We start from the raw sequence: 11,106 nt of genomic DNA, 5'->3' as shown, positions 1-11,106 counted from the left end.
TCAACCTCCCAGGCCTCTGGTAGAGGACCCGAGCTCAGAGGATGAAAGAGACCGCCCACGGAGGGGGAGAGGGGAATTTTTATTTTTTTATTCAGCTCATTAAAACCTGATCTTTAACACCACAGTGTATAATAGCGCCTTCAATAACATTTGCGAAATGAATTAAATGTTTTGAATACATAATATAAGAACTACTCCGATGGAAGTGTGTTAGGCATCCGAGACCCTTTTCCTTTAAGACATTTGCATGTCTGTAACGCAACACCAGTCTCCTCCCCGCCGAACAAATGGAACGCCATGCTGAACCAACTTGTGCAGCATTTTTTGCAGAGTCGAAAGTGAAAGTAGAACAGACTTCATTCTGGACGTCCATTTTACATCTAAGGCTTATTTTAGCCACTAAAGGCTGTGAACGCGGATTTCAGGTCAGACTGACCTCCTCGACTTGAATCACGCCCAAACCCGCCTCGTCAGAAAGAATCCATATCCGCCTTTTGTTTATTCTTTTGTATGTGTGAATTTTACGTCACCTTGGATTCGCTACAAAAGACACAATGGGTAGGCCGAGTGCTACATGTGCTGCTTTAGCTTGTGATTTCATTCCGCCGTCTTAAAACTGCTCTCATCTCCAGGTTATGAGGGACAAATCTTGTTTGTCTTCCTATAATTGCTGCTGTAGTTTATTAGTTTTTTTTGTTTTGTTTTTGTTTTTCTCATTCCAGATAATCGGATGATTCACTTTTATTTTCTGGCGCTTCTTTTCTCGCCTTGCTGTGTTGCTCCCGGTAAGTTTCTTTCATCTGTAAATCTCTTCCCCCTCCTATCTGAGTCATTACTACAGAAATAATCATTATTAACTTATCTGTTTATCTGACTCACTTGCTCCCCCCTCATTGACTCTTGGCTTGCTTAGCAAATCTTAAAACTCATGCAGTTTACTAAACAAAAGTAAATTAATTAATCTAGTTTCGGAGTACCACAATCTCCCCTCCAAATTTGTGCACTGAGGGTAAAATGTAAAAAAAAAAAAAAAAAAAATAGCAAATGTTAATGCTGGTTGATACGTTTGTAAGAGGCATAATTCAAAATAAAATATTATGACACTTTTCATACATTTGACATACCTGGTGCTGCAAAGTCTCATTAATAATCATCTAGGAATTTGTATAATGCAAAGCATTTGGTTTAGAAAACTTATGATAGACAAGAAACTTTTTACTTTAAAACATTTTTTTTATATTCAATTTAGTTGTGCTACAAAATAAAAGAGGGCTGATTAAGATTTACTCCACCATACACTGCCCATCTGTGGTGAGAATACTAAAGAAGCAGCATACAGAAACTTTGGCATGCAATGATGGTATGAGGCTAGTACTTAAAGTGCATAGATGGAGTAGCGTTAGCCATATGTTTGTAAAAAGTTATGAACAAATTCATGTGTAGATTATATGTGTCACTCAATAATGTAATTCCTAGTTTAGTAAACCCTGCACCGCGTCTGTGTGAGGTCAGTGGAACCACTGGGGTCATCATTTATTTGTGACACAGTGAACAATATTATGTGCCGTGTTTATTTTTACTTTATTTTCTACTTTTATTATCTATGTTTCACCTTTTTACTATGTCTGGAATAAAGATATGATGCTGCCGATGATAAATGTTTGGCTGTTGAACTGGACCTCTCAAGGTCACTATCAAGCTAACTTTCTATGAGCAGTTCCACAAATCATTTTGATAAACATTATAATAAAAAGAGAAATGCAAACATACCTTTGTCTTGGCTTTTTTATATACTTACTCTTTTTTTCTCTGCCCCTGAAGAATAATTTTTTGCGACATTGTTTTGCTAACTTATCTTCTACAGTGCTTTGGAGGTTTGGACGTGCTCTACACGTCACACTGCAACTAATATTACCAGTGAAGGCCAATAGGGGGACCCTAAGAATTTTTGTTTTTTCTCGTATAAAGAATGATTTCTACATTCAATCATGAAATAAATAGTCAATAAATAAATGAATCAGAACATTATAATGAAATTGTGTGTTTTTGTTAATGGAATTATAAAGAAATCACAATCTTTTGTAAACAGCAACACAGAAAAATGGAGTAAAAACAGCAAAAATATCAATTCATAACCACATTATAAATGTTAGTGGTTTGCATAAAATATTTTTATGTTTTTTTTTTTTTGTTTATCATGAATTGAACTGCAACTGTCATTATTTATTGTTTGGGAAACTGATTTAATTATAGAGCATGTGCACTACTGGAAAACTTAAAACAGAGTTGAAGTCATAGGAACATTTTACTTTGAAACACTTAACATACTTAATCTAATACCACAACAAAATTAAAAGATGACTCTGATTTTGATTTTCTTTTCAGTTTCAGAGACTTTCACTGTTTCAGTAAAGTCTCCTGTCTCAGTCCAGCGAGGTCATACAGCCATCTTACCCTGCTGGCTCACTTCCTCTCAGAATGCAGAAGATATGGAGGTACGCTGGTATCAAGGGAGTGATGAATATGATACTCCAGCCCTGCTTTATAAGGAAAAAGCTTTCGACTATTCATCCCAGAAAGCTTCGTTCGCTGGCCGAGTCTCATTCGGCTTAAAGGAAGAAACATCAGGTGGATTACAGGCAGGTGATGTCAGCCTGAAGCTGGAAAAAGCCACAATTGAAGATATAGGAACCTACACTTGCTATGTTAGCAGCTCTGTTGCTTATAGCAGTGCATCTGTTAGTCTGACTGTGACAGGTGAGAACCATGAAAACAGAACGAGAACAAAACCAAACAGAATGATGTCCACATCAAATGATCATCTTCTTCTTATTCCAGAAACTGGACGCTCCCCTCTCCTGTCAGCAGTGATGAAAGACGATAACAAAGTTAATCTGAGCTGCCAATCTGACGGCTGGTATCCAAAGCCTGAGCTGAGCTGGTCAGACAACAAAACAGCTCTCACACCTGCTAATGTGATGTTCAGCAGAATCTCTGCTGGTTTTTATTCAGTCCATAGTTGGGTTCTGGTCTCCAGTCCCTCTGAGGTCTCCTGCTCTGTTGGGCTCTCCAATGAAGAACCAAAGGAGGCCAGAATGCGTCTGGAAAATCCTTCATCATTACAAGAAGGTACGCGGTCTCACCTTCTAGAGCTGCACAATATGTCACAAAGATACTGTCATGTGTGTCAAATATATTGACACACAACTTTGCCAAAAATGCTAAAGGTCACACAGAGTAAGAAGAACAGATTAGAAAGAGTTAAAAGAAAAAACAGGCATATATTGCACCTGATAGGTTATTGAAATATTGGCCAATATTTCTGATGTTTCTGATATTGTTCAGCCCTATCACCATGTATTCCTTTTTAGTTTTCTATGAGAAAGAAGTCTACTAAACATGTTTGTTATATATTATTCAGAGTCGGGATCCTCAGCTGGATGGGTGGCCTTTGGGACTCTTCTGGTTTTTATGTTAGCAGCATTCGGAGCTCTGTACTTCCTGTACTACAGGAAGAAAGGTAAATGTTTGATTTACATCAGAGAGCATGCATTGATGACAATATTTAAAGATGCTGAGATTTTAATGAGCACTGATTTCATACTTTGTGATATGGTTTCATTTCAGGCAACAAATCAGGAAATGACACAACTGATGGTAAGAAACACTTCAGACACCTTAAACATACCTGTTTAGAACATTTTTACAACCTTTTTCTAAATGTCATCTTCCTTATCTTAAAGGAACAATCATTTAGTTTTATATTTTTTTGTGCAGTTTTCAGACTTATTTAGTTATTTTGTGAATTTAATGTGGAGGAAAAAACTTGTGAAGTTTATTATCACAGATGTACAAACATGAAAGATCCCAACATAAGAGACAGTAGAGACACATGTAGTCCCTTATGAAAGTACTTGTGCCCCTCACTCACATTTTATCACATCACTAATAAAACTTCAGTGTGTTTTGGGGAAGATTTTACATTATAAAACAATGCTGTGTAGTTCATCACAGGAAAGGTTAAGAAAAAATAATACATGGTTTTCAATATCTGAAAAGATTATCAAACTTATGGAACTCCCTTTACTCTCTCATTCCCAAATAAAAACTGGAGAAAACAAATACATTTAGTTTTTTTATATAATGTAATGAAGCTTGTAATTCAACACTCAAATTCTTTTTAATGACTAAAACAAAAGAAATAATAAATAAAATTTAATTTTAGCAAATGAAAACTAGAGCTAAGCTGTCAAAATTAGACCTCAATGTCCACCACAAACATCAGCATCATCACACAAACAACAGATATGAGAATAACTGACTGGTTGGAATCACTTCCTAAAGTTTTACTTTTATCTTTCAGGGGCCAATCTCACAAACATTCCTGAAGGTAAAACAGAAGGCATAATTCATATTTACTACTTTTTCTATTTCAGTCAATTCAGCATTTAAGGATGCTTAGTGTTGTAGATTTGCTCTAGATGTTTGAAGACATGAGAGGAGTTCAATAGAAACATAAAGTTATATCATGTCTTTACAGTGATGTGTTCAGATTTTCAGTCAAATAATATCACAGCATGTTGTTGAACCTCAATCTCATAAAGATAATGTTAAAGCTCTTGTATGCATTGTATAACACAACTAAAATATGTATTTCTGTGTCTTCCTTCAGAGAATGAACCACTTCTGTCAAAAGGTAGAACAGAGTATTGGGAGCTGCCTGTGTTAATATAATCAAAACCTTTATCATACAAAATCACATTTTTAAGATATTTTCTTTTCTCACTTTTCTGTCCAGCAGCACGGCAGCCAGCAGCTCTATTGGAAGCATCCAATCATTATGGTAATTTTACATTCATTTAATATTATTCTTATTTAGCATTTTACTTCATTATTATATTGATTAAAATATAATTTTCAATCTTTAACAGTGAATGTTCAACTGGTGGACACAGGAAATCCACTAATAAAAATGAAGAATTCTATACTGAGAGATAATGCTGATGCAGAGTTTCCAGATGGAGACAGAGTCACTTGTCTCACTGCAGTCAGAGGATCACCTGGTTTCTCTTCTGGACGACACTACTGGGAGGTTTCCTTAGAATTTTTTGATAACGAACAAAAGATGACCTTGATAAAGAAGTCCTGGTGGATCGGAGTTACAGATAAACATGAAATCCCTCATGATGAACGTTTGTCTCCAACCACAAAAAATGGTTTCTGGTTCTTGTCTTCTTGCCCCAACCAGGAGGATACTCTTCAGTTTAGCACTGAACCAGAGACATTCATTTATGTTCAGTCAAAACCAAAAACAGTCGGTGTGTATTTGGACTTTGACAACAGAAAACTCTCCTTCTATAATGTGGAAGAGAAATGTCTGATTGGATCTCTGGCAGCTGAATTCACAGGTGAACTGTTCCCACTTTTTAACCCTGGAAAAGGTGATGTAGGAACTATGAAGATATTACAGAGACCTGTGCAGAATCAGTCAATTAACACTTAACCTGTGGAGAAACTACAGAAGGAGGAGCAGAATCAATCAGGTCTGACTGAGAATCCAGAGAAAGAAAGTTAAAAGTGGCACAAATGAAGAAGAAGAGGGGGAAAACGCTGCACAGTGTAATGTTATCCTGCATACAGTAAAGACTAAAGTAAAAGTTAATAATCAGGATAAAATTTGGATTTGGATCAAAATGTACCTGTTGCTCTCAAAGTTTAAGAAAGTACCAAAATGTATTATAAGTTTAGGTTTTCTAAAATTTAAGATCAACATCAATGGTAACAGTTTCTCTTGAGAAACAGTAAATGTCTACACAAAATGTAAGTTGTGTGTATGTCTAAACTCACTGATACTCGAGCTTCCCTCAGTGGGTGACTCACACAATGAGAGTATGTTAATTAAATATCTGACATCATTTCACATGTAATTTCTGCTGTATGTGCAGTTAAAGGCAACTCGGATAAACCCAACAAGAGAAAACAACCTTGATGTTTCTACAAATATTGGTTATGAATTCTCAATTAACGCCTCTGTCAGCTTCTGACCCTAAATCTGCACTTCTTCAAAGTCTGGTTTCATAACCGAGACAGTCAGTGGACTAATCACTAAAATCACATGTTGCTTTCTCAGAATAGTAACACTGCTCTAGTAGATCAGTAAAATAAATGTACATTCCTGTGTTCCTACATGTGTAGATTCATAATGTCTAAATTTGTGGTACCTCTTAGTGAATATTTAATCATAGTTAACTTGATCTTCTACTGTGTTTAAGTCATTTTTCTAATTTCATATTAACTGACTTTGATACCTGTTATAAAACAGGCTAATTGATTTTCCTTTTGTCAAGAGGTATTAATACAACCTTTTATACGAGTTGTCATACATATTTTTGCTATTATTATTTTTGTTATATGTTGAAGCTGTACAAAGCTGTTCATTCTCACTACCATCTATAAAATGTATGTTCTTTGGAATAGCTATCAAAGTGATGTTTTGACTTTAACTTATAAACTTATATATTTTATGTGATGTTCAATGGATATATGTGTATGTATTTCTGGGGCAACTCAGAAGCTAATCTAGAAGATTTTATCACTGCGTTAGAACTTGTTAGGCCCTCAAAGCATCGGGAGAACATATATACACTTTAATAGCTGAAACATTTTAGCCACAAGAATAGAAAAGCATGAATTATTTATTTTATGGCAGCTCAGTAACATTAAGAGCTCCTTTGAGTCCATGGTGCATCAAAAAGTAGCGACACTTCAACAAGCTATTTTTTATAGTCATATAATATAAGTTGGAAATTTTATCAATCAGCTTGCATGAAACTTTTGAAATCTGCTAAATTATTTTATAAAGAAAACTATAATGCATCTGTGTTTTTTTTGTTTGTTTTACATAAGTTCTACCTTACAATCAAGAAAAGTTATCAAAATTTCAATTGTTTTCAGGAGCTATTTTTAACGTGGATAAAACAGATTGAAATGTAGATTCTACAACATGATTTGAAATGACATTTGGAATAAGGATATAAAAATGAGAATTAATTGAAATAGACCAAATGTTGACCACTATTTGCCTTCGGACATGGTTTCTGTGTTCAAATTATTCCTGAAGTCTAATCAAAATATATATATTTTTAAAGGATCCAACCTTCTTATTACCAAATACGATTAATTGAATTAGGTTTTGACAACTTTATTTCTGGATTCTTGTTCTGAGTTCAGTTGAAGAGAAGATCAGACATATTGGAGACCAGATAGTTGATCAGATTGTTAAAATGTAAGAGCTGTTTAAGAAAACCAATAGAAAAAACAGAAACTAATATTTAAAAATGTTAAAATGTTTGATTTGTCTTACTTGATAGTTGGTATCAATTTATAGGGTTTGAGCTTTTTAGTCCAAATGCTGACTGTGAAAATGATTTATTACATGGAGTAAAGGTCAAACTAGGCATCTATCTGCTAAAATGGTGGTTAAATATTTCATCTCAAGTGGATGAAATGTTTCATATTTTCAATGCAGAATTTTATGAATCTATGAAGTTTTTTTTTTTAAAGAAGCAGTCTTTTTTTTTTTTTAAAGTCGGGTTCTTCATCTTTAAGAGTCCCCATTATGTAAAAAGTAATTAAGTATTCATAATAAAAAAAAAGGAAATGTTGTATTTGGATGGCTATTTCTTTACTGTAAAAATGCTTCTGGGCAACAAAAATTATACTCTTGGAAAACCTTTTTCTTTTTACACAATAACGAGGCTTTGGTTTGTTGAATGTACATTTTTATATTGACAGTATGTCTCGTTTCTTCATATTTCTATCATTCAGTCCAATAAACAAGACATAGTGAAAGTCTTTAAAACGCCCGTCTTTCTTTAGAGCCTCTTGAAACTAACACTTGGTTTCAAGACACTCTGGAACAAAGGGCTAAAAAAGATACTTCAATAGTTTTACAGCACTATTCTTCTACTTGAGTCATTTTAATTGGGAGTATATCTGTTCTTGTCTGAGTACAGTTTCTGATTACTCTACCAGCCTGTAGTAACTTCACGAATATAACCCTAACATATTTTAACTGAAAATGCATCAAACACAGAAACACACCTGCTGTTTATAGTAAAGTCAGACTTCTGGTTTGCACTCAGGCTTCCTGTTTCTGATGTTACTCAGTCTGCAGAGCCTGTTGACCCACTTAGAGGTCAGGAGAATATGCACTAAACACTTATCACTGACAGTAGTTTGCACAGTACTTTGTAACACTTTAACTTCTGATCTTGGTTTCAAAAGAAATATGGATTCAGGCAGTTTTTCTACCTGATTTCATTATTTTGTAGTGATATTGTTAATTATTCTCACTCTTTTTTTGCTTTATTTAAAGTACCAAAGTTTGTACACAAATTTGTAAATTAAGTTCTCTGTTCTTGAGTCTCCCAATTTAAGTAATTTTTTTCTATTATTGCTTTTTTTCTTCTTCTACATTAAAATCATTTAGTGCTGCTCTTACTTGAGTGAACATTTTTGTCTGCCCTTGCCAACTCTGACTATAATACAGCTGTTGTATTTTTATGTCAGAATTTAGAGATGTTGCCAATAAAACATAAAGCCTTTTTATTCACCCATTGTGTTTGTTGTTTTGAGTAGGTGTGTGTTTTACTTTTTTCTGGTGTGTCTTGTCTTGTTGCTGAGCAGCTACAGAAATGACATGATACTGTCATAAACATGACATAACACCTATCATGAACATAAAGAAGTCTTTATGAATGCTTATGACAGTTGTCATGAAGCGTCATTTGGTAAATAATGACACTTTTAATGCAAAGTTGCTCTAAAAGTTGCATTAAAAGTCCATTAAATGTGCCAACGTTGGATGATTTTGTAAATTATGATAATGCAAAGTTGGCACTTTTAATGGACTTTTAATGCAACTTTTAGAGCAACTTTGCATTAAAAATGTTTTTTACCAAATGACACTTCATGACAACTGTCATAAGCATTCATTTATTTTCATGACAGGTGTTATGTCATGTTTATGACAGTATCATGTCAGTCTTATGCACACCACTTCAAATAAAGTGTTACCATATTTATTTACTTAAATTTAGTGTTTATACCTTAAATGCAGTTTTGTTGGAGAACAAACAGCATCATGAGGACCAAGGAACACAACAGGCAGATCGCTGTCAATAATGTCAGCTTCTGAGAGTCAAAGGTTGTAAAATAATATGTCAAAGTTGAGCAAGCAGGATATTTTTTTTATTAATGTAGAAGTATGAAGGAAAGCAGAACAATAAATGCTGCTCTTAAATGAAAAAAGTTTTGGTTTTGTAAATTAACTCCAAATATGTAGTTGAAGAATTTGTAGTTGGGTTCTGCGTCTTTAAGAGTATTGTCTCTCACACAATGACAAGGCTTTGATTTGTTAAATGTAGATTTTTAAATTGAGAATATGTCACCTTTATTCATATTTCTATTGTTCACTAATGAACAAGAGTCAATGAAAGTCTTTAAAACGGCCTAATCCCAAAAGGACTTTGAAACCAATGCTTGGTTACAAGCATTGTGACTCTCCAGAACTGTGTTCTGGAGAGTCTCTTGTAACATGAGACTCTCCAGTCTGTAACATGACTGGCTTTATTTTACTCTTACATTTAACTTTATGACACACAAAATTACAAGAGGATCACCAATATTGTCTCCAAGTGTATTCTGGGTAAAATTTGTCACCAACCGTCCACCAAAGTCATCATCAGTCACTTGGCAACAGATGGCAAACTAGGTGGAACATTTTTACGGGCTAAGTTAACATGAGTGGAGCTCCATGGAGCGGCAAAGTGAAAAGGATGGAAAAAGAGAGCAAGGAAAAGCCAAAAACTGGGCGCATATTTTGTCGTGGACTTGTTGGCAGCGATGAAGACCCGCCATAATAGCTAGCCAAGCTTCGTGGCTATTATGGAGTAACTGGTGGCTAAATTAACTGGTTGAAACCAAGTGTTACTGTCGCTTCTTTAACAGGTAAATATAACCTGGATTTAATTCTGTAATGAATGATGAGAATGATGTTTAATTCTGTGATGGACCTGTCATGTGGGCGGGGGATCAGAGGAGCCGCAGGACAGGACCGGAAGAAGAGGGAGTTCTGGGGTGTTAGCAGGAAGCTAGTTCGGTTCGGATAGCGTAACGGTTTGTTGGTGGTGTGAGCTGCGGCCTCAGAAATAGCGGCTCCTTTTCTAATTACTAATAAACCCTGTTGGCGGGACTACATCTGTGGTGTGTTTGCGACATTACAATATTTTTTCTATTTCAGGTAATTGGATGATCGAAATTTAGAAACTTCTGCACCGCATAAATTTATAAATTGTAGGTGGCTGCGTCAATGTCTGTTGAAAATGCTAACTGTGACAAAACCGTTTACAAAAGTTTGCTGTAAATCCCATTTGACGCATATGTGTTTAATGTTATAAGTGAAAAATTATGTTTCCAAACAATTGAGCAGCATTCAGTGCGCTTCGGAAACACCACATTTGAGCATCACCAGATCAATGAGAAACAAGACAATCCCATTTACGTTCAAGTTCACCAGAATACATTAATTTCAACTCATGAATAGCCGCAATATAAACCTAGGTGGACAGTTTCTGCTTTTTGTAACCAGCATTGATCAGAAAAATATTGGAACTGGCTCCCAAATGTAGTGTGAGTTGCTTGCTAACACTTCTAGCTTGTGTTTTTGTCTCACATCCTGTAATACAACAGCACTGTTTCTGAACTTTTTTAAGCAACAATACCCACAGTCAGTGTCGCTAAAAATTAGGTTGGTGTCATCATATTTAATAAAATTTAAACGACATACCTGATGGTGTTGCTTGTGGTATTTATGTGTCCAAATAAAGAGGAGTATCAAGTAATGTCGATAAGTTGTACTGCAATAAAATCTCATCTAAATGATATAAAGTTAACAGCCAATGTTGTAGTTGGTGGTGATATCCAAATGGACAAGCCACACTCTAAAAAGTGTTTTTGGCTGTAGTTCATCTTATGGACTTATTTACATTAATTTAACTTAATTATTTTGCTTTTGCTATGACAACTTACTTTTTTGTGTTCATT

The 11,106-nt window shown here is 34.9% G+C and overlaps 1 protein-coding gene and 2 long non-coding RNA genes across 5 annotated transcripts in view; 1 reads left to right on the top strand and 2 right to left on the bottom strand.

The window, feature by feature from the left end:
- The first annotated feature begins 291 nt into the window (after positions 1-291).
- Positions 292-6,474, top strand: LOC103145187 (butyrophilin subfamily 3 member A3-like). 3 transcript variants are annotated; one of them, XM_007562522.2, is made up of 10 exons: positions 292-558; positions 723-785; positions 2,386-2,757; positions 2,839-3,129; positions 3,422-3,520; positions 3,628-3,657; positions 4,364-4,390; positions 4,673-4,696; positions 4,799-4,843; positions 4,932-6,474. In XM_007562522.2, the coding sequence occupies exons 1-10, from the start codon at positions 555-557 to the stop codon at positions 5,501-5,503; spliced, it is 1,527 nt and encodes a 508-aa protein (XP_007562584.1). In that variant the 5' UTR covers positions 292-554; the 3' UTR covers positions 5,504-6,474. The 3 variants fall into 3 exon arrangements, with proteins under 3 accessions (XP_007562584.1, XP_016532110.1, XP_016532109.1); XM_016676624.1 differs by having other exon boundaries at positions 292-591; positions 4,817-4,843; XM_016676623.1 differs by having other exon boundaries at positions 292-591; positions 4,814-4,843.
- Positions 6,475-6,546: 72 nt separating this feature from the next.
- Positions 6,547-11,106, bottom strand: part of LOC107837378 (uncharacterized) — a 5,840-nt gene continuing 1,280 nt past the window's right edge. The window contains exon 2 of the long non-coding RNA XR_001663395.1: positions 6,547-6,957. This is a non-coding gene — a long non-coding RNA (uncharacterized LOC107837378). The remainder of the gene's footprint in view (positions 6,958-11,106) is intronic.
- The window catches only part of LOC107837376 (uncharacterized), a 4,372-nt gene continuing 978 nt past the window's right edge, over positions 7,713-11,106 (bottom strand). Inside the window, exons 2-3 of the long non-coding RNA XR_001663394.1 lie at positions 9,286-9,293; positions 7,713-7,722 (exon numbers count right to left, since the gene is read on the bottom strand). This is a non-coding gene — a long non-coding RNA (uncharacterized LOC107837376). The remainder of the gene's footprint in view (positions 7,723-9,285; positions 9,294-11,106) is intronic.

This window comes from Poecilia formosa, unplaced genomic scaffold (genome assembly GCF_000485575.1).
Source record: "Poecilia formosa unplaced genomic scaffold, Poecilia_formosa-5.1.2 Scaffold137, whole genome shotgun sequence".
Classification (NCBI taxonomy): domain Eukaryota; kingdom Metazoa; phylum Chordata; class Actinopteri; order Cyprinodontiformes; family Poeciliidae; genus Poecilia; species Poecilia formosa.
This window is presented reverse-complemented; position numbering and strand designations above follow the sequence as displayed.